Source organism: Trachinotus anak, unplaced genomic scaffold (assembly GCF_046630095.1).
Source record: "Trachinotus anak isolate AG129_WGS33_773 ecotype Australia unplaced genomic scaffold, CSIRO_AGI_Tana_v1 ptg000028l, whole genome shotgun sequence".
Taxonomy (NCBI): domain Eukaryota; kingdom Metazoa; phylum Chordata; class Actinopteri; order Carangiformes; family Carangidae; genus Trachinotus; species Trachinotus anak.
Window position 1 is genome coordinate 47418 of NW_027273879.1, and position 23642 is coordinate 71059.

Below are 23642 nucleotides of genomic sequence, written 5' to 3' on the forward strand. Positions count from 1 at the left end.
ACCAATCAGAGGAAGGGCAAGGTTGGATGTTGGGTCCAGGTGGGCGTGGCTGAGGGTGGTGCTCTGTTGTGACATCACAAAGTTCCAGAAGTCCTGACGGCTCGTTTTAAGGCTCAGTTTGTGAATACAGACATTACATTTTCTGCAAAATGTATTTTTTCTAAAGGGGATTAGTTGTATATGAACACAGATTTTTTTGGTTTCCCACTTGGTTTTGAGTCTGAAAACCATCAGACTGATCGTTGAAGATGCTGCTGGTATCCTGAGAGTTAGAGAGGTTAACATTTCACATATTTCCATAAGCAGGCGTTCAGACGAAGCACATGAGCCCTTCAGCAGAGGACACTCGTCAGCTGAGCATGTGTCCCTGTGATGTATGGTAACAGATGAACAGAGATCAATTACACATCCTCATCTGTTCTCCGTCGGTTTATTACAGCCCACTTAAGCTCCACTTAAGATTTTATCAGCTCATACTCACACCAGCCTGTTATCAGTAAACACCACGATCACATGTCCACAGCTTCACTGACTCAGGATCGTTTCCACTCAGCCACTGACTGTGATTTTATTTTCACTAATATCTCCTTATTTTTAACATTTGTGCGTCAGTGAAGCTTTGTGCTCTTGCATTAACACAATAACTGCACCGCAGCTGACATTATAAATGTATTCCACATGCAATCACTTAATTCACTGATGTACTGAACAAGGTCACAGGCTTGGCAGCGTGCACCAGTCTACAGGACTGTTAATAAAGACCATGAGGACGAGATGTGTTGATGGTGCACATCCACACTGCTCCTGATAAGTGACAGGACTCAGGGTCAGAACATGTTTCAACAAGGGAGTTTAAAGCTCCAGATTTTAACTTCTCCAGTGTTTTATCTGAAGTGTTGATCTCCATCAGAAGATATATTTGTGGTTTCAAGAACCAAAAACCATCTCAGTGTAGTTTTACATCTCCTCTCTCAGGCTTCTCTCTGGAGCTCTGGTAACAACAGGTCAGTCAGCCAATCAGAAGAGAGGATCTGAGGGTGCTGACTGCTTTGTTGTGACATCACAAAGTTCCAGAAGTCCTGACGGCTGGTTTTAAGGCTCAGTTTCTGAATACAGGCTGTGTGCATTTCTCTGTGGACTGATGCTTTGATACTTTCACAGTGTTAATATAGAACCTAGACCTGCTTTATAATCACAAACACATGGACATCTACCTTTAGACTGGATGGAGCTTTAACTTTTTCTGGTTTTCAGAGGTTACCTGCATCCACTGTCCACACTGACTCTTGTTTTACAACCAGCTACATTTTTTTCCCACTGATTCTGAGTCTGATGGTTCAGCTATTGTGATGCTGTTTGGAGAAGCCTCAGTTTTCCCTCTTGACCCCCATAAATATTGATTTCCAGATGTTGTTTTCAGATTCAATGAAATTCAGCAGAACTTTACTCAGCTGCAGCCGCTCACCACCAAATACACCAGGTCAACAAATATACTGAAGAAAACAATGAAGAAAAATCCTGTTAATTACAGATATGTGGTAACACAAAGTAAGGAAGCTGCACTGTGGCGTTAGTGAATAAATAAACAGTTTGTAATTATTGTTAACACCAGTAACACAGTGTAGCAGGTCAACTCATCCACTGAGCACAAACTGAGGAATTATTCTTTTATCGTTAAAATTGCCTTTTTGTGTCCAAGACTGTAAATTTAGCTAAATCTTCTCTTTTTGTTCAGATTCATCTTTGTCGAAGATGAGTCCCTGCTCTGAAGCTGGGAAACCCTGTAACCCCTGCCTGGACGCAGCGAAGGCGTGTAACCTCAATGAGACGTGTAAACGCCTACGATCTGCCTACAATTCCATCTGCAGCAAGGCCATGCCCCCACAGACCTCCCTGGGCAATCAGGAACCGTGCAGCCGGAAAAGGTGTCAAAAGGTGGGTGCAGTGATGTCTTAGCAGATTCAGTTTTATGTCTGTATTAAATGATGTGATATGAATACACTGCTGCAGAATAAAACCTGATGCTGTTCTGTCAGTTTTCTACTAATAAACTTTATTAAAAATATTTCTGTTGTACAACATCGTGCACTGTCACCACAAAAAGAAATGTTATATGTAGGAAAGTTAAAAAATGCTGTCACCTCAGCAAAGTCTGTTTTTTAAATACCAAATATAAAATATATTGAAAAATTTATAAAATAATGTGCAATATAGAATAGAATAAGAATAATATAATTAAATACAATTATAATACATTAGATGAATATGCATTTTTTTCTTGCATAAATCCAAAGAAGTCTCAACTCAAGCTCCACTTTTTAGCTTTTTCAAAAACTTTCAACTCTATTGCATGGTCTTCATCTGTCAACCGACACAGGCGAGAAGCTCTAAAATCTACTGAGCTTTCATGTAAACGTGTGATGCATTTGAAAACTCAAAAAAAATAAATAAATAAAATAGTAAGAGGACCTTGAGTTGTGTTAAGGTTTCAAAGGATCTGCACAAACATTAAATCAGAAATCTCACCTGAGAGAGAGGAAAGCCTGGCGGAGTGACCTGCAGCTGATTCGCGGCGTCCTGAAGGTCATGAGATCATGGACAGACCTCTGCACAGTCCGATGATCTCATGACACCAACACTGACACTGTATCAGCTTCTGTCTGCAAAAGCTAAATGCTGATTTAAGGCTAAAAGGTTATTAACATTTCATTTTCTTCTTCTCTTCCTCTTCTCTATTCATGACTAAATGTTGAAGCTGTTACTGTGCCCGCTAAAAGCCATGAATGTAATTTATTTTCCTCGTCTTTGCTTTTACATAATCACTCTGTGGTTGCAGGAATCCAACGGTATTAAAGGTTTGACCTTTGCTCTGCTAATTTCTCGTGCCCTAGTAATTTCTTGTGCTCTGGTGAATCTGCTTTTACTGGTAAACTGCAGCTCCGATATGAAATCCAATATGTGTCTGCCTGAGCCACTGAAAGGCTCCAAGATTTTAGAAAGTGGAATATAATATGTTCTTATATGTATTTACTGTTGTTGTTTAGCACCTGACAAAACTTATGCAAAGCACTGTCATTAGTTAAAGGAGCCTTTGAAATGGGACAGCCTATGCAGAGGAGAAGCTAATGCTAATACGTGTACTGCACAACAAACCTACTGCGAGTGTGACTCATTTACCTCTGGACTCTCTCACTCTGTGATAAGCCCCGCCCACAAGCTGTGATTGGACAGTTGAGTGTTTTTCATTTTGGCATTGATGATGCGTTTCCATCTCACAAGAAAAAAAGCTCCTTCTCCCCTCTTCATGAAAACTACGGACAGTGTTTAATATTCATATGGGCAGTTTGTTGAAGCTGCTCTGCTGCTGAAATTCTCTGAACCTCTTCACTGTTTCCTGCGTTAGCAACTGATTTTAACGGGTATGAAAAATGAAAAATTCATGTTACAATAAAAGTTTTTTGTGTTAAAAACTACAGAAGCCCTGAATGGCAAGTGATTTTTTTTTTGCCAGGATAATTTTTTTAAGTCTATGTTTTTTTCATCTGTTAAAACAACCCATGAGAGGTGTGGGTTTTTTTTTAAATGAACTTGCCTGTCAGGCTGTAATCAGCACATACAAAAAAGGGAAAACATAGAGCAACATGTATTTTGTCACTTTTTTAGGCTTTTTAAATTTTCCTTTTGGTTAAATGTATATAAATATAAACAACATGTAAAAGATTATTTTCTTTATTCTTATTTGATTTTTTATTCTGTGCGTCTCAGGCCCTGCGTCAGTTTTTTGAGCGAGTGCCATGGGAGCTGAGTTACCCCCTGCTGTTTTGCTCCTGCCCCGACCAGGCGTGTGCCGAGCGCCGCCGCCGCACCATCGTCCCCTCCTGCTCCCACCAGGAGAGGCACAAACCCACCTGTCTGGAGCTCCGACACATCTGCCGCTCCGACGCGCTCTGCAGGTGAGCAGTGCGGCTTCAGCAGCCAATCAGGTGTGATCGTGACCTGCCATGATTTTTATTTTTTTTACATTATTCACACTTTTCAGCTTGATGCAGCTTGTTTCACTGATTATTATCTAGAGAGAGGAGGAAGTAATCAGTGAAATCAGCTGCTCAAGTGTTTAATTGGAAAGAAGTCCTGCAGACACTTGGGTCAAAATTGCATGTTTGATTGATAACTACTGGCTTTAAAGGTTAGAGATGCCTGAAGTGGGGGAAGTGAATGAGTAACGCCTCCACTCCCTCCCTCTGTGACTGTAGTTGAGGTGCCCTTGAGGAAGGAGTAGCGATTGATTGGTCGACTTCCCCTGGATAAATATATGTTGAACCCAGTGGTGGAGGCAGGAAGTGAAGCTTTCTGAGGAGGCAGAGTTGAAGAACGGGGCAGAGGAAGTTGAGAGGAGGGTTGGTGTAGCTGCAGAGAGGAAAAGAGGCGTCAGCGCTTTACTGCATATGTTGCATACTCTGCATTGTGATGTGTTTTTGACAGCGCCTGAAAAGGATCTCTGTCAGATCAAAATCTGTTCACTTAAATGTGCTGAGAGTTATCAGAGCAGCGTATGACTTGCCTTTGTTTTATTTTGGCGGGGTGGCTTTACCCTTGTCTGACACACACTGTCTCTGAGCTCAGAAACCTCACAGCAGAGATACACAACATGTCATGAACATAAACACACATTAAAAACATGCAAAATTCAGGTTGGTGATACAGGAGGGAAGAGGGAGGAGGGAGGAGGGGGGCAGGCAGCAGTGAGGAAGAAGAGCTCAGAGACTGAATGATAAGGAGCACCTGAGAAACACTGCAGGTCAGAGACAAATGTGATTGGAGGATGTCGAGAACATGTGACTGTAAAAAGGCTCCATTTATCTGCTGCAGCTGCCTGTCACAGCTGTGAACCTACACACGTACAGACCAATGGATATATTCAAAGTGTAAGTCTGGTGTTGTCCTGTATTTTTCATATTGTCAACAAAATCAAACCAATAATGTGAAACATATAGTTTCATTATTAATTTCCTCAAACATTGTAGTTTTTATCAAACAGAGGGAAATAGAGACTTTGTTTGGGACTATTTTCAGAGGCGGACTGACAGACAATTGGTGCTGTAGTGAGTATTTGCGGCAGCAGGACGGTGTGTGTCTGAATAAACTACAGTGTGTGTGTTCATGGTGATGAAGGAGCATGTGACCCAGTGACACAGAGACTCACTGATGTGTGTCGGTATGTGTCGGTGTGTGTCGGTGTGTGTTGTGGGGCTCTGAGGCTCAGAGGAATCAGGATCAGGTCCAGTCCAGAACTGGTTTTTGTAGGTGGAGCTGAAAAGTGGATCAACAGAAAATGATTTTAAGAATAAACCGACCACCTTAAGTTTTCACTGTTGGTTAATAAAACAAGACGCCTGAAGACGTGATCTTGACTCTGAGAAATTCAATTTTTTCACTATTTTCTAACATTTCACAGACAAAATGATTCTTGAATAAGAAAATAATCTGTTGATTGGTTGATAATGAAAATGATCATCAGTTAGTGACTGAGCCTGAGCAGGTGAAGACATGAAAAAGCAAAGAAATGTGAACCGTTATGGAGTGTACTCAGGCTGAGCCCTGTGAAATCACCTGCAGCAGCCTCTCATTCATTCAGCCTGCAGCTCACATCGTCTCACTGCCTCACACCCACCCAGGTGCTGGTGTGTTTCTGTTTTTCTGCTGCACATTTTCAGCATTTCGCAGCCTCACAGTCGAGGCCAAGGTCACAGCAGCGCTGTCAGTCGCTCTGATGCCTGAACATCTTCAGTAATTAGAAAACTACATGTGAATAAGAGTTTTTTTTTCTCATAGAGTTCAGAGATTCTTCTGAGTGTCTCACAATCTGAGAGAAAACACGTGAGAGTGTGTGTGTCTGCACACACACAAGGAAACCTGTTAAAGCAGCACAGAGAGCTGCTTTAACAGGTTCCCTTCACAATGCTGTGTGTGTGTGTGTGTGTGTGTGTGTTGTGATAAGTAGCAGCTGTGCTCCGTCGTCAGAGTCGAGGTCAAGAACTTTTAATTAGAGACGAATGAGTTTAAAAGACTGAGCTGAGCTATTGTTGTTGGACAGAATCAGTTCTAACCAGAGCTGATCATATTGTTGACTTGATGATGCAGAGCAGCACAATGTGAACACACAACATCACAACATCATTGATCGCTTTCCCAGCCTTAATTCTATTTTACTTTGTCTAAATACTTTCGAGCCCAGATTTGCTGAATGTATCCGGGCTAAACATCCATCAGCTGTGACAATATTTTCTGATCTGATTTGGAGACGTGTCCATCGCCCACACAGCGTGTTTTCTGTCACCGGTGCAGCGAAGCATCCTGTCAGACTCCGTCTTCCACCTCAGGCTCGGTCCCTCTCGCTGCTTGAACATGCTTAGAGATAAACTTGTAAACATGACACGTGTAAATAACGGACTCCTCTGCTCTGTGAGCAGGTTTCAGAGCACGGGGGGGGGGGGCTGGACGAGGCGCAGCTGCCTGTTGCCTCAGCACCAGTCGTCCCTGTGATGATGTGCACTTACGTAATGTTTATAAAGCTCAACTCATTTACAGATATTCACCAAAAATACACGGAATCTTCACTAAATAGATCATGTGAAACTCACTTCACCTGGACTTTAGGGTAAAGTTGTGGAGCATCGCAGCTCAGGGCTGTTGTGTTGTTACAGATGTGGTTGTGTGAAAAGTAAAATCTGCTATATTTTGATTCAGTCACTCAGAAAACAAACAGCCAATCAGAAGAGAGGATCAGAGCCTGGAACAAAGCGACCTCTGTGGTTGTTCAGGTCGGAGGAGTGGTTGAGTTGTACAGAGGGAATAAAGACCTGTTAGCTTCAGATGTTGAGGTAAATAAAGGCCTCGCTCTGCTGCATCAGTCCAGCTACAGATGTGCTGAACCTGTAGCACTGCAGACTGTGAACCCCCCACAACAGAACCTGTTTGTGCAAATTTATTTTGAAAGAGCAACGGCCAATGGGAAAACACCAACTCAGTCACGTGACATTGGGCTGACCAGTGGTGGAACTAAGATCACTCAGTCAGTCACTGACATTTGTTTGCAATCGTTTGACTGACTTTGATATTTGCAGCAGACTGAGGCAGGTTGTGTTCCAGACTGGACCTGACATCATTGTTATTATTACTACAAATGTCAGTGAGGTTTTAAATGAGGTTTCCAGTTGAGGAACACGTGTATGTGTTTAACAATCTCCCTCTGTCTCAACACAAAGGTGGAAGAAAGTAGGTGACGGTCCTGAAAGGGCTGCCTTCAGATAATCAGCCCCGTCCCTGCAGACAATCACACACACACACACACACAGTGGATATAAAGGCACTGCAGGCTCCTTGTTTGTAATTTGCTGGTGGTGTACGCGCTGCGTTCAGTGTGCGATGCTGCTTTGTGTTTTGTGCAGTGAGTAGGAGTCTGAGTAAGTGCATGTGTGTGTTTGTGTGTGTGTGTGTGTGTGTGTGTGTGTGTGTGTGTGTGTGTGTGTGTGTGTGTATGTGTGTGTGTGACTTACAGAAGAGACGAGAGCAGCACGGATAAATCGATATCTATAACTGGGAATAAGACCACACATAGAGGAACAGCACTGCAGAGCCCACTGACCAAAACACCCTAGCAAGGCCTGTCCCAGCTGCCCCAGACCCACAGCGTTTACCCCCCGCCCTCAGTCAGACAACAGTGCACCCAGCGGCAGGAAATTGCTGCACCCCAATATCATGTGCAGAGCATGAATCATGTTTGATTGCCTGTAAAACGGATCCGGAGTAGGCTCGTTCTTTTCGTTTTAGCCTCCATTAACCTCAGATGGAGAGCAGAGAGCTGCATAATCACAGGAATCCCGCAGGTCCTTGGGGCCTCGACGGCCTCCGAGGGTGTGCCGTCCCCCCGCTGTGGATGGGAGCAGGCAGGAGGAAGTGACTGCTCGGGGGACGCTCTGATTGACAGGAAGCCTAATTAAATGTGGTCTTTGCCACAAGTAATGCATGAGAAACCGACAGAGAGCTGAAAAAAGCTTTTTGGACCAGGCACTTAGAAAAAAAAAGAAAAAAAGGAAAAGAAAATGTATTTGCATTTCAAATAAGAGTGCAATCACACCCACAGTTAATTTTTAGTAAGAACCGTGGAGTTTGTGGAAGTTCACACTTTAAAGCCACAACAGAGTCTGGGATTAGATTAGAATTAGGAGCCAAACAGATGCACAAAAGGAAAATTCTGTTTGTTTGCACTTGTTTACAGCTGCTGTGGGACAGGTCTGGTTTTTTAATACAAAAAACAAGGAAAATCACAATTACATAAAATTGCAAATAAACAAAACCTGTTGCTCAGAAATTTAATCCAAAGGCCGAGACAAACGTTCCTACTTTAACCACACAGACTGATTAAATGGAATTCCCTCCATGTCTTCCTTTATAATGCTTCACTTCTTTTTAATAGTTATCTCATATGATTATGTTCAACCAATAACTCTCAGCTATTTCTAAACGATGGTGCTTCTAGATGCAAACATCATATATTTTCCTGTATTTGGATGAGTTCAGGTACATTAGAGAAAACATCCCAGATTTTAACTTTCTCCCTGTTTTATCTGAAGTGTTGATCACCATCAGAAGATATATTTGTGGTTTTAAGAACCAAAAACCATCTCAGTGTAGTTTTACATCTCCTCTCTCAGGCTTCTCTCTGGAGCTCTGGTAACAACAGGTCAGTCAGCCAATCAGAAGAGAGGATCTGAGCCTCTCCTCTATAAAAATATAGCAGATTTCAGGTAAATACGCAGAGAAACCAAATCCTGCAAGGTTGGAGGGTGGTGACTGCTTTGTTGTGACATCACAAAGTTCCAGAAGTCCTGACGGCTGGTTTTAAGGCTCAGTTTCTGAATACAGGCTGTGTGCATTTCTCTGTGGACTGAGGCTTTGATACTTTCACAGTATTAATATAGAACCTAGACCTGCTTTATAATCAAAAAACACATGGACATCTACCTTTAGACTGAATGGAGCTTTAACTATAAGACACATTGGAATAGAAAAATCTTTACACTTACATTGTTCAGTATTTTGTCCCAATAAAAAGTTTTATCACAGAGCTCAGAGAATTTTAACAAACGTCCTGAAGGTAACAGTGTAAATAACAACAAACATGATCAATGATTTGTGTCCCAGATACAAAAAGGCGGGAGTCTAAAAGGACTCGTTCAGATGTGCTGAGGTTCAGTAGCATTTTATTGAATTTGAATTCAGCATCTTTTATTTAATTATTTAGGGACAATGCACATTAATCAACATTAATGTAATGTGTTAGCTAGCTGGCTAATTTTCAACTCAGTCCTGAGGCCAAGAACCATCAACACAATGAAATTTACAGCAGCGCCAAAGAGAATCTTCAGGACATAAACACAGGCTGAAGTGAGTGGAAGCAGCGAAACATCAGGACATTAACACAACAATAAACACTATCTCAGCACATACTGCCACGAGTGTCCACTCTGAACTACAAAAACACGGTGCAGTGGCCGTCGTAGAGAGATGTTACAGAGTGACAAGTCTTCTCTCTCAAACAATCTTTGGCAGAGCACATCGTCAGTTCGCTGCCAACCAGACATCAGTGGACAGGACGGATGTGAGGAGACAACAGGAAGTTACCTGCCTGACTTCATAAAACTTTATTCAGTTGACTGTGTATGAGTCAAACTCTTTTAATGGATTTTATTCAGTCTGTCACTAGTGTCCACACAGCCACAGGACACAGAGCTGGTGGAAGTGTTGCTGATTACTTTGAGTGTATTTCTGCTGCCCAGTCCTTTAATGATGATATAATAATAAGGAGGCAGAGACAGTCTTCCTCTGCCGATTGATATGTAACAGTAACAGCTTCTCTCTGAGCGCCGCCGGAATGAAGAATGTTGCTTGTGTATTACTGAGCGATAGAAACACAGCATGTGAGAGAATTGGATTTTACTTTTGACCCATAATTATCACAGTCTCCAGTCTGGTTACTGTTTAGTATCTGAGAGCAAATTGAACAGTTTAATGTCCACAATGTTTTTTTCTACCAAAATAAAATGTAATATCAACACCAGTTAAATGCTGTGTTATGTTTAGGGACGTGCTGATCTGGTTCTTTGGACCTGGATCCAAGTCTTTTAACATTTAGTATCTGCTGATCCAGAGTCTGATCTGACACCTGTACTCACCTGAATGTTTGTACAGTTTGTACAGTTTGTACAGGCGACTGTCAGTTCTAATGACGCTGTGTCACATGACGCTGTGTCACATGATCTCCCTGTGATCATCAGTATAAACCTGCAGCAGTGAGACATGACAGCAGGTCATGTTTCATCATGTATGTTGTCAGTGTGAAAGGTCACAGACTCTGACAGACTGTCATGTGACTCAGACCGACAATCTGCAACAAGACACGTTTGTGCTGCAGAGAATAACAACATTTACATTCTATCACTGGGTTTGATTTCTGCACATATTAATGTTCATAAATATTCATGTAACTGCTGTTACTGCAGGAAGAACTGATCCTCACCTCTACCTGTCTGGATTGACGTCCAGTGTTTGTCTCTGTTTAGTTAAATTAGTTAATAGTCAGACTTTCATGTATTTTATGAATTCAGAACAGAAACAAACATTTGCTGCCACCATGTCAGTTTCCACAGGCTGCAGCTCCAGCTCCTCTTCTGCTGGAAATGTTCTAATAATTACAAACGATGTGAATTCACACAGGACTTGTATAACCTGAGGTTAATTTCACTGGGACTCTAACAGGATGGAAAAGATGAAAGAAACTTTGCGTTGCTGTAGCGCGGAGTCTGGTATGACTGATCTGGACCGCATTAAAATCACAGAGATGCTGTGGTAATAATACCCCTGTAAAACATCCCCGGTCTGGGCTTCAGGAGCCATTTGAAGGACAGAAGATTTACTGCTGCACTTGTTATTTAAAGTTTTGTGCTTGAAGAAGAAACTTGTTCTGAATTTGTTTTCTTCTCTCCTCATTTGTGGTTTTAAGAACCAAAAACCATCTCAGTGTAGTTTTACATCTCCTCTCTCAGGCTTCTCTCTGGAGCTCTAGTAACAACAGGTCAGTCAGTCAGCCAATCAGAAGAGGCTTATGTACTGAAATAGATCTGCTTTATAATCAGAAAAGACATGGACATCTTCCTCTGTTCTTTATGGACCTTTAATTATAGGACACTTCGAATAGATTTATTTTCTCATGGTGTAGCCTGAACCTTATGTCTGCCAGTAAACAGCACAGGAAGGGTTTCACTCTGAAGTGTAATCCTCAGACTCTCTGTCAGTGTCGTTTGCTTTCTTTCCTGGTGCAATGAATCTTGGGATAGGTTGGGTCATGAAGGAGCCACCTGTTGGAGCCTTCGTTGCCCAGGAAAAGAAGGACACATTTGAAGGAGCCTTCAAAATCACATCACACCGCTGTGATGCAACCTCTGAAGGATGCAACCTCTGAGCTGGGACACAGCTTGTGTACGTGTCCTACACAAAAACGGAGAGTTCATGGGCCTTTACATAAGTTGGTGAAACATATTTTTATTTTTCTGTGTTGTCCTGGTGAGGTAGAGTCCAGACTCCCACCTGTGTGCATCACCAGATGCAGCTTTAAAAGATGTGTCCTTGCAGATAGTTGCAGTTTTTTGTGCTGTGTTCAGACATGGAGTCACCCCACCCACTCCAGGAAATATGTTTTTGTGATGTGTGTGAACCGACCCTTTAAGACCTTCAGCAGTGTCAGACAACTTACTCAGGGCACACAACTTAACTTCAAATGGACTTGTTGGAGGTTTCCATCAGGATACATCTGGTGGATGTGAGGATTTATGTGCATCGGGTTCCTTATGACCCCCATCAAACTGCAAAACTCTTGCACTAATGCCAGTGGTATGTATGCAAACACACACACCCATGCACTGAGGCGTGTGGAGCTAAACTGCTTTTCCAAACCCAGCAGCAGCAGCTGAGTGGTGTTTTAAGGCGAGGAAGCCAATCTAGCGACTGCATCGCTCCATTACACGGTCAGTGAGGTGAGGTGGTGGCGTGATGGAAATAGCTGCCTCTTTTCTGTAGGTCACAGAGGACACCGGCAACGCAATAGGCCCCTCTCACTTACTCTCGTTGTGACTGTTTGTGCGCGAGTTTACACAAAAGCATCCCGTGATTCATCTCATTTCCTCCGTGCTCGTCTGAATGTGTCCGATCGGTTTACAGGAGTGATGAGGAGCGAGGGATGAGTCTTTGAGGGGAAATAAGGCGAGCTAACCCCAAGGAGATGGAGCAGAAAGCAATATAACCAGAGGTGTGACCAAGGGCAATCTCTCCTGACGCTGAGCGAGAGCAGCAACTCATAAGCTATGCTAATATGTAAATATGCAAATGAGCAGCCCCACTTAGGGACTGTTAATTAAAGAGAACATCAAGACAAAACAAAGCAGCTAATCACCAGACGCACACACACACACACACACACACAGTGAGGGTAGATGAGGTAACTGAGGTTAAACACATCTGAACAAACACCTTCAGTCAGGACGTCACAGTGCTGCACAAACGTCATTTTTCACACAATTAGAAGCACAATGACGCGATAAATCAAAGAGGAGGTTTGAAGCAGCTGCTGAGCTTCATACTCAGAACAAACAGAAACTTTCTGTGTTGTATTTACTCAACATAATTAGATCTAAACCCTGGAGACGAATTATCTCCATAAATACGAGTCAGGATGCAGAAACTGCAGAGACGTGCTGCTGAGGCTGCTGCTTCAACAGGACTCCACATCCTCTTCATCGTCCCACAGACTCATCGTCACGCCCTGAGACACCGCCAGAGTCAAGGTGGACAAAGAAAGATCAAAATCAATGCAGCAAAACCAGAGATATCAGCTGTTTCCCAACTCAGGGGCCGCACCCTTCAGACGCTGCGTTTGAAGACACAGGACAAAGCTAAGCTAACCAGTGGCCAGAGTCAGGTCAACAGGAAATGTTCTGTAGGAGCCACAGTTAGTGATTCAAACCTGCAGCTGTTTGCTGGATTCACCTGCAGCTTTTCTTCAAATGTTAATGCACATTTACTTTATGTCATCAGTGTGTTCAGTGCAGAAGTTTGTGTCCCCGTCGACTTGTATGGGCTCATGTATCTAGAGCAGAAGGTGACCTGTGTCATTGTAGACTTATTATTTCAGCTGTTCTGACATCATGATGAGAACTAAAGTCAAATGAGGTGAAACAACTTCTGCCTCCAGTTGGAAACATCGTTGTCTGACTTTTATCCAGAGTCAGATGTGAAGATTGATTGATTATTTCTGAAAATGGTCTCTGATGTCAGTTTCCTTTCTTTGCATCCAGAAATAAATCTGGGATATATTTGACCTGGGTGAGAACTGTTCCAGGGTCCAGCTCCTGTGCTGGAAACTCACTATATTTAGAAAGAGAAATGTAAAATCAAATACTGCTGCTGATGTTGGGGCTGTTCACTCCGTCAGCTCCAGGACTCTGTGTTAGATTCATTTGTTCATGTACCAAACAGCTCACGGCTGCTCATGTCCAGAGTCAAAATTTATAACCAGTGTATAAACATTTAAAGGTCCATATTACAGAGTTATTTAGAAAGATGAAAAGTGGCGTAGTATGAATGCAATGCAAATGCAAAATAAATACAATTTGGGAATGAAAAATGCTATTTCTGTATTTTTACATGTATTTACTTCTGCAGTAATTTATTAGTTTGTTTGTACATTTATTCATTTATTTAAGTATTTATTTATGTATTTCTACATTTCTACATATTTTATTGCTCGATTTTTACATTTCTAAATTTATTTATTTATTTCTGTGTCCGTACAGGGGCAGTCCTCACTGTAACTGAACTGGTTATAGCACCACTACAATCATGTAAAAATAAATAAATGAGTAAATAAATAAATATAAAAATACTGAAAAAGCATTTTTCATTGCCAAATATATTTATTTTGTATTGATTTGTGTGTTTGATTATTTATTTTTCCTAAAGAATAAGCTTTTATTACAGATGCTTCATATCAGGAGTGATAGTTATTAAATAACTCTTAGATTTGAAATGCAAATAAAGAAACAAAACAAAAATAGCAACTTGATTCCAAACTATAGTTTTACCAACAGTGTGTGTTGTGTGTTGTGTGTTGTGTGTTGAAGCTGTTAATACAGACATGATAATTGAATAACACCCGAGGGAGCTGTGACTCTGTTACACCATGACTGACACGTCAGGGTCAAACACAAAGACCCCACCACCACCACCACCCACACCCCCCCACCACCACCCACCCTTCCATAGCTGTGAGAATAAAGTATACAGTATAGTTTACATGTGCGTTTGATTGTACATACGCTGGAGATAATTGCTTGTTGGGCCATTCCAGCAGTGTGTGTGTGTGTGTGTGTGTGTGTGTGTGTGTGTGTGTGTGTGTGCGTGCCTGACAGTCAGTAATAAGGCCATTTGGACTCACTCAGCCTGCTGTAATTTGATTTTAATATTCTTCAGCTCCTCTGGCGCACAAACTGACGGCAGCAGTGTAACTGACAGCATCACAGGCTGCACGGAGCCCGAGGACCATTTCACACACGGAAACGTCATGAGAGCAAATGTCTCAGTGTGGGCGAACATTTCATCCACATTTATGTGTGTATCCACAGTATGTTCACCACACGTTCAGACACAAACTGATGCAACCTCTTTGTTTTTTGCTGGTGTAGCTTGAAGAGTTTGTTTATCTCACACTAACATGGACTCTCAGCGTGTTGTGGTCTGCAGCGAGTGATGAGCGTGGACACACACCAGGACTTCTCTGTGTCCAGTCTCTCACACCAACTGTCTCAGGAACTCTCCAGGACTGACAGGAGAGTCGCTCCACAACCACGTAACTAACTGTAGAGTCTGGAACAGGTACAACAGCCCATCATCACTGTGAAACCACCCACAGTGTGCAAATACTGGCCCTACGGCAGCAGGCGGCCCAGACCATGGTTGTCATGGTTACAATAATAAACATGCAGACTGTACCAATAGCGGTGTACCTACCTTCGTTGCCATGGTTACTATAGTAGCGGTCATGGTTTGGTTAGGTTTAGTAAAAGACGGTGATTTGGGTTAAAATAAGTTCTTCCTCAACATTAGACAATCTTTGTTGTCATGGTTACAATAATAACAACAAAACAACATAAACTGCTCCTGTCACATGGGAATCGAACACCCCAACCTCCTCCTGACGTGGACTTTGTCGCTCTATAAACTACGTCACCGCACTTTTCCCTTTGCTCCTGTCATCATCACTATGACCACTAGATGTCGCCTAGCAACAAAACCTAACTATGGGTCATAGTAACCTGCTGACAGACGACCTGTGACCTCGTTAGAAGAGGACACTGAATGTGACAACAACCTGAGGTCTGACTGTTGGTCCAGGTCTGTCTTTGTGAAACCAGCTCCATTTGTTCTACATCAGAACAATTTGCTTTGAATTCAGGATGAATTGAGACTTTTTCAAACTAAAAATCATGTATGACACTCAAAAAAATAAATGTTCAGCAGTTTCAAGGATATAGTCTAACAGTTCAAAAAACACTGCGGTGTTATAAAATGTCAGATCTGTGGCAGAGCTGAGCTTTAATGTGTCAGTACTCAGAGCTTCTTCTCATCAGTCAGGCTCAAGACAGTTTCCACATGAAAGTGACTGTGTCCTCAGCACTGTACACTGCTGAGCCAAACATTATAGCAAAGGGGAGGAAATGGGTGGATGTGAAGACCTGAGTAGCTCTGTCAAGAGTCTGCTGCTGGACTCGTTTTAGTTTGAAAACTCCATTGGAAACAATGACATAGACGCCCACGGTGGCTCCTGATTGGCTCTTATCAGCCTGGACTACCAGTGGTGAAACAACATGGAGAATGAATGAAAGTGTTACTGACCTTGTTGTCTTTGCAGCAGCTGTTGTTCAGCTCAGTTCTGGATTTGAACTCTACAACTGTCTTTGCTGTTCCTGTAACTAAACACCTGCAGAGGAGACAAGCTGCTTCCTGTTTACATTGGTTTGCACATGCTCATTGTACTGAATGGTCATGTGATCAGTGTTTTCTGATACAGAGCTGAAGCGGTTGACTGGATGGGGATCGATTTTGTTTAAAAAAGAAAACACAGTTGTGTAGACGTCACCTGAGGAGCCACACACCTTGACCTGGAGAGGGTTAGTGTTGCCTCTGACCTCCGGAGTCTGTGCCTCAGGGGTCAGACCAGCAGCACATTAGGCTGCTGGTTATAATTGTTTGGTTCATCAGTGAATGTACAATATTTATCATAAGTATGAGGAGTGTATTAATGAGTCCCATTGGTTTATAAAGGCCAGTAACCAGTTTAATAATGATGCTGTTAGACTGATAGAAACATGTGAATAATATTCAGATATTTTCAGTTTTTTTGACTCTGTTCTCTTACTTAAATTTATTTTGTTATTCATGTGAACATGGAGCGTGCTCAGTGTGGAAGTTTCATGTCTGTGCAGGTTCATTTTGTTCCTGTTCTGTTCTCAGATGTTGGTATCAGTCGGCTGCAGACATGATTTGGAGACCTGTGGTAATTTTACCTGCAGATTCAGTGAATAGACTAAAACATTAACCCTGCAGCTTTCACACACATGTATTCACATCCTCCTTCATTCATCTCTTCAGAGAAGGCTCAGAGAAATAACCTCAGAGCTTTTTCTCTCACTGCAAAACCTTCAGTCATGTCTTATTTAAATATGTTTATTTTTTCATGTATTTCTTCTGCTAAGAGTCTGGAATCTAATGTGGAGGAAACATCTTAGGTCAGAGGAAGTACAGCACATTTTCTGTCTCTTTCTCAGCTGATGATTAGTTTAGATGAATCTTTAACGAGCCCATTGGGGAAATGAGGAAGCTCAGGCAGGATTTGATCAAGTGGTTCCTGAGGCGGTAGTTTGAACCACTCAGCTATCTCTGCTCTGACTCTCCTGCTGTCTTCAGCTCGGCTGTTATCTCCCTCTGACCTTCATTCGTCACCGCGACGAGCCGGGTCTCAGACAATTAAAGAGCAATGTTTAAAGATAAATGTCAATTTTTTTCATTAGCAGTAATACGAGCTATTAATATCAACATCTGTCACTTTGATACACAGACTGTGCATCATCTGTCCAACAGGTTTCAGCTCCTCAGACATGAGGAGCTGCAGCATTTCAGACTGGTCTGCAGAGTTACATCAGTCTGACGCTGCGGGACAAACACATCGTCCCCATGTCAATGTAACACTGTTACACATTTAAACACAAACAGTGAGTGACCACAGCAGAGGTGGACTCCAGCTCCATATAATCAACCACTACACACAACTGTACAATAATAACAAAGTGGTGAGTCATTATGTTCTCAAGTCACGAAAGTAACCACCTCAACAAAAGCACGAATAGACACACAGCAAAACCACAAAGCATAAGAGATGACAACAACATGAAAACAAACATCAGACACACAAATACACTCACATTTACCATTTAACAAAAACAACAGCAACAACAACAGTCTGCCTGTTGATATCAGACCAGCAGCATCATCAGTGTCGATGTGTTGATGTGTTGTTGTGTTGTTGTGTTCAAAGGCGGACAGTACTGGAGTACATTTACTTGAGTACTGTACTTAAGTACATTTTTCAGGGATCTGTACTTTACTCAAGTATCATGTTTGGGGGAGACTTATGACTTTTACTTCACTACATTTGAAAGGCAAAATTTGTACTTTTCACTCCACTACATTTCTATCCATAAGCCGAGTACTTGTTACTTTTTCTAATAAAAAAGTGTAACACTAAAGTGTTACACTAAAGTGTAACACTAAATCCACAGGGTTTCCCTGCCTGCAAACTTCAGATTGCTGTTTGTAGACTGACGTTGATAGCATGTAAAAACGGAGTTCAGCTAATCGTGTAACATGGATAAGTCACCTGAGGAAACATGTTAAATAAAGTAACATTTAAAATATGAAAATGACTTACCTCTTTTTTCAATTAAGTTGTTTCATTTTTGTTACATTCTTCAAAGGTATTTACATAAAAAATTCTACAAAAACTCCATCCAGCAGGTTTCTATAGGTGAGGATATTGTGCTAATAATAATCGATATTTAGAAAATTTACTTTTACTTTTAATACTTAAGTATTTTTAAAAACAAGTACTTCAGTACTTTAACTTAAGTAAAAATTTGACTGTAGAACTTTCACTTGTATTGGAGTAAAATTGAACACAGTATCTGTACTTTGACTCAAGTAAGGAAGTGGTGTACTTCGTCCGCCTCTGGTTGTGTTGTTGTTTTTTATTTTTCTAAGTTTTCATGTTACTTCTGTTTTATGATGTTTTTTCTTCTTTTGTTTTTTCATTTCCCCTTTTTTAGCACTTTTTAACTTTGTAGGAAACGTGTTATATAAATAAAGTTTACTATCAACTCCTCTAAAGTCCGACTTGGTTGAAGCCTTACAAAGTGTGGACTGGACTGAGAGCCATGTTTCCATGGTAACACTCAGTGACGTCTGCTGACCAGTGACACCAAATGAAAGCAGCAGCTCGCAGTAGAAGCCACTGCGATGCTCTGTGGTCTGAAGGTTTCCTGTCACACCGGCACAGAGGAGGTCGTCAGCTGGAATCAGTCGTAGTCTCTGTAAAGTGGTCGGCAGGAACAGATGTTGTCTGGTGGATCCAACATGGCGGCAGCGTCCTTTAAACTCAGTCACATCCTCCCTCGTGCTTCTTTTACATGATCAGCTGCAAAACATGAACACAACTGCACAGCTTCAACCATCTGAGTCACTCCCTCACAATGCAATCTGCCCTGACAAGCCAAGGGTGAAGGTGTCACTGTGTGTGTGTGTGTGTGTGTGTGTCCATGTGTGTCCATGTGTGTCATGTAGCGAGAGAGAGAGAGAGAGAGAGAGAGACTGAAGTGTGTGTTTGTCGCTATGGATTATGGTGGTCATGTCTTTTGTCTAGAGCTGACATCGTTGGCAGGATTACTCAAGCAGGCCAACACCCAACTCTACACACACACACACACACACACACACGCTGACCTCTGTGTGAAAGTCAAATGCACAGCGCTCAGGCCTGTCAAACGATATCATTCTCTGCAGCCAACAGACGAGCAAACAAACACCTTCACATACGCATATATGTGTCAAGTACTCGTGCACACACGCATACACACACATACACACACACACACACACACACTTAGACAAACACACACACGCCCATGTGGTATCAAATATCTACTTGATCACTCGTCTTTCACCCGGCTGACCCGACCGTTCAACGTCTGTCACCTCACTTCTCCTCGTTCTCTCTCCAACACACTGTGTTAGTACATTCATTAAGACAAGAAGAAGAATCATGAAGCAGCAGAGAGGCTCAGGAATTAAAGAGGAGATAGAGAGTGAGAGAGAGAGAGAGAGAGAGACAAAGAAAGAGAAGAGACAGGATGGTGAAACACAAAACTAGGACAGGCAGTAGATTAAGCTCAGCAGCTGTACACTTATTGCCTGTGACAGTTTCTTGTGCATTAACATACAGTATGCATGATGTAGTGGATACTGCAGGACACACAGAGATAATCTCCCAAACTACTGCATGAATCAGCCTTTTATTTTCACAAGGATTTTCAGCTTTCAGGAGAGTTTTCTCTCTGTTTGATTGAACTGTTTTCTTTTGTGTTGTGTTGCATTTCAGGAGGATTTTACACAATAATGATGCAAAGTTACAGAGAGCAGTGAAGCAGAAGAGAAAGACTAAATGCATTAGAAATAAATACTAGTAATATATAAAAATAGATTGCATGAATAATGAATGTAGTGGTACATGAAAAAAAAATTCATAGTAAATGATTTGGATCTGCATCAAAATTTACTGGCTCATGCTGCATCCCCCCTCCAAGTCTGGTGCAAATCGGTTCAGGACTTTTTTTGTAATCCTGCTGACAAATAACCAAATGACAGGAGTCCCAGTGGAATCTCAAGTCTTATTTAATATAATCTGATATCTCAGGTGTTACTATTGATCAGTCTACAGATTATTTTCACAATTAATAAACTGGCTGTTTGGTGCAGTGAGAAACTCCCCGTGATGTGATGCTGAGAGGTTTTGTTTTTGGTTTGTTGACCACAGGTCTCGACTCGCTGATTTCCACATGAACTGCCAGATGACGTCTCACACTGTCACCAGCTGCCCTCACGACAACTACCACGGCTGCCTCATGTCCTACGTCGGCCTCATCGGTGAGTTTGATCATCAGTTTGTCTTTTAAAGTATAGACATCATATTCAAGCTGTTGTCAACCTCTTGTTACGAGAGAGAGGAGATGTAAAACTACACTGAGATGGTTTTTGGTTCTTAAAACCACAAATATATCTTCGGATGGAGATCAACACTTCAGATAAAACACTGGACTGAAGGAAAGTGGATCCACCCTTTTAACCGAATGCTTCATCCCTCCACCAAGTCAGATTGGTTGTGTACTTTTTGTGTAATCCTCCTGACAGACACAGGTGAAAACACAACCTTCTTGATAAGTTTGTCTACATTATAGATGTAGTTAATGATCCAAACTGTTGACCTTGGTGAATCCAGATTATCATCACTACTGTCAGTTATCCCTACAAACACTTCAGCATCTGCTCTTAGTGAGCAGCAGGTCTTTGTCAGAGAAACAGGTGACTCACGTCTCTAGAAACCATCCAGTGATTCAATTCCCAATTTGCAAAAATCCTCTTTGCTTTTCTTCTTGGCTAATCTCCATCCTAATTCTTATTCCTCCCTAGCGTTAAGTTCTCCCCCCTCTCTGTCTCAGGCTCAGATGTGACACCGAACTACAGCGACAGCAGTCCCTCCAACATCACCATCAGCCTGTGGTGCACCTGCAGGGGCACTGGCAACCAGGAGCGAGAGTGTGACGCCTTCCACCGGGACTTCACACACAACACCTGCCTCAGTGAGTCCTCTGTTTGTTGCACTGCTGCACTTATGAGGACCATGTGTCAATACTGTACTTATGAGGACCACATGTTACCGCAGCACTTATGAGGACCATGTGTCAGTACTGTACTCATGAGGACCACGTGTAACTGCTGCACTTATGAGGACCACGTGTTACTGCTGCACTAATGAGGACCACATGTAACTGCTGCACTTATGAGGACTATATTTAGACGCAAAGCTACAGAGATTAAATGAAATAAATATATGAGGACAGAAAGAAAATTCATTCAATAGATGATTGTTTTCCCTATCAATTAATCTGCAGATTATTTTCTTGATTAATTGTTTTTATCTCTTAAAGTTTTGCAAAAATATAACATCCATCACAAACCACTTAAAGTCCACGGTGTCAGTTCAAAAATGAAATTTAGTTTAGTATCATGTATCATATGTCCAACAAATGACATATCTTCTTGAAAAATAATAAAATAAGTGCTTAATCTATTCATTTCTTGACTAATCAGTCATTTTACATCCATATAAACCAGAGAAACACAGAAGAATACTCACTTTTAAGAAAATGGCACAAGCTCATTTTTATCTTATTTGCTGAATTTTTTTTGCCGATCCACTAATCAATTAATCAGCTCATCGTTTCATCTCTTACTCAGTTTACAGCGATATGAAGCTGAGAGAAGCAGTAAATGTTCACATTTTAGAACCTGGTCCCAGCAAACCTCTGTCATCTTTCTTTGTCTGGAAAATGTCTCAAATTGACGACCAAAGTACTTTACTACGATTATATTTTCTAATATAATAATCAATTAATCAACTAATTGTTTCAGCTCTAATGCAGTTTGCAATAATATCAAGCAGAGAAAAGCAGAACAGTAACTTCATGGCTTTAATTGACTCAAGTTAATTATCAAAATACTCCCTGATTAATCTTCTTCTGATCAACTATATGATTAATCAAACTTGACAAATCATTTCAGGGGTTTTTGTAGAGAAGCATCAGGAGTGTGGACTAGAAGGACCTCTCGAGTCTTGAAACATAAGACTGTGTGTTTGTGTGTGTGTGTGTGTCTGTGTCTGTGTCTTATATATAAGTGGGAAAAAAACAGTGAGCGAGGCAGATAATTGAGGAGAAAGATGAGGCGGAGGAGGAACAGAGGAGTGTGAGACGATGAAGATCCCCTGATACTTTCTTTAAATAACACTGACCCAGCTACAGCATCACCTCTGCACCTCCCCCGTCAAACAAACAGCCTCCCCTCCTCTGCTTTCATGTGAACATGTACATGCATATCCATGTCGGCCTGTGGCAAAGAGTAACCCCGTCAATGCACTGTATAATTTCATCATGTACTGAATATTATTTGAAACTAATCACACAAAGTGTAGAGGGATCTCTTCAGATCAGCCAACCCACTGTGGAGGAGTTCAGACATGTTTCTGGTCTTATCTTATTTACAATAATGTCGACTGTTGGAAGAAAACAGGAAACAAACAGTGGTGTGGCATGTCAGAGTCACATTGTTGTCAAGGCAGAAAGAGGGAAAACAAAATCCAGAGCCATGTCACAAAATATGCAGTTGTAGTGGCTCGGTAACACAATTATGGGATGTTAATAAACGCTAAAACTGTTAGAGATGCTTCCGTATGTTGTAGGGCTGGGTATTGGTCAAGAATTTTCAATAGCTAACATTAGCTAACATTAGTCACCATAAGATACTGTCATACCAGACCAACTAAGGCTGCAGCAATAAAAACCCTGAGTGCATTGAAATGAGCAACAATGGGTTTGATTAAACAATGATTCAGAAATAATTTAGATGTTGATTTTACTCTTTTTCAAGCACTGTCTGTCTGTGCCTCCTGAGCAGGAGGCACAGACAGAAACGAGCGGCACACAGCTCGGACACAAACACTCACTGAGAGAGAAAAACACGTTCTACTGTTACGATGCAACAGTAACCGTCCACAGAACCAGTCGGTGTTGTAGCTGCAGCTCTGTGCTCCAGAGACACAGCAGCAGCTTCTGCTCCATGTTGAGTGGCCTGTGTTCATTAATCATTCACCAAACACATCAGAGTGGATGATGCTACACACAGTGCTGCAGACAGCACAGCACGGCCCCCTGCCAGGAATTTCTAATGACTCCATTGACTTCTCTTTGTTGAATGTGTTGGAGTTGAAAGGTTTGTTTGTGTACTGGTCGTGCTGCTGTTCCAGCAGGGTGCTCTGGTTTTTGTATGTATGAAATCAAATGCAGACCATGGTGTGAATGTACCGTGTGTGTGGGCCTATATTGTTCGGATCCCTGTCAGCAAAGTGGGCGCCGGTCGTCCACCATCGGTTTGTTTGTTGAATTTCTGACCTTTCTAAAGATTTATTCAGACCCATGTCAAAGGTCAGTGTGATCTATAAACACACAGGCTGAAGTGTTGGGTTAAATACTCAGGTTCATCCTCACTATGTTTGCTTTTCAGTGCAGGACAGAGCTTGATGTTGTTACCTCATGGTCTGATATTGATGCCTGACAACTTGTGTGGCTGCGGACACACAACATTAGGAC

The 23642-nt window shown here is 41.8% G+C and overlaps 1 protein-coding gene across 1 annotated transcript in view; it reads left to right on the top strand.

Moving 5' to 3' along the window:
* The window catches only part of LOC139611560 (GDNF family receptor alpha-2-like), a 77502-nt gene that overhangs the window by 42345 nt on the left and 11515 nt on the right, over positions 1-23642 (top strand). The window contains exons 3-6 of the mRNA XM_071466324.1: positions 1736-1935; positions 3766-3953; positions 20255-20364; positions 20937-21077. Of these exons, the coding sequence (XP_071322425.1) occupies positions 1736-1935; positions 3766-3953; positions 20255-20364; positions 20937-21077 (639 nt within the window). The remainder of the gene's footprint in view (positions 1-1735; positions 1936-3765; positions 3954-20254; positions 20365-20936; positions 21078-23642) is intronic.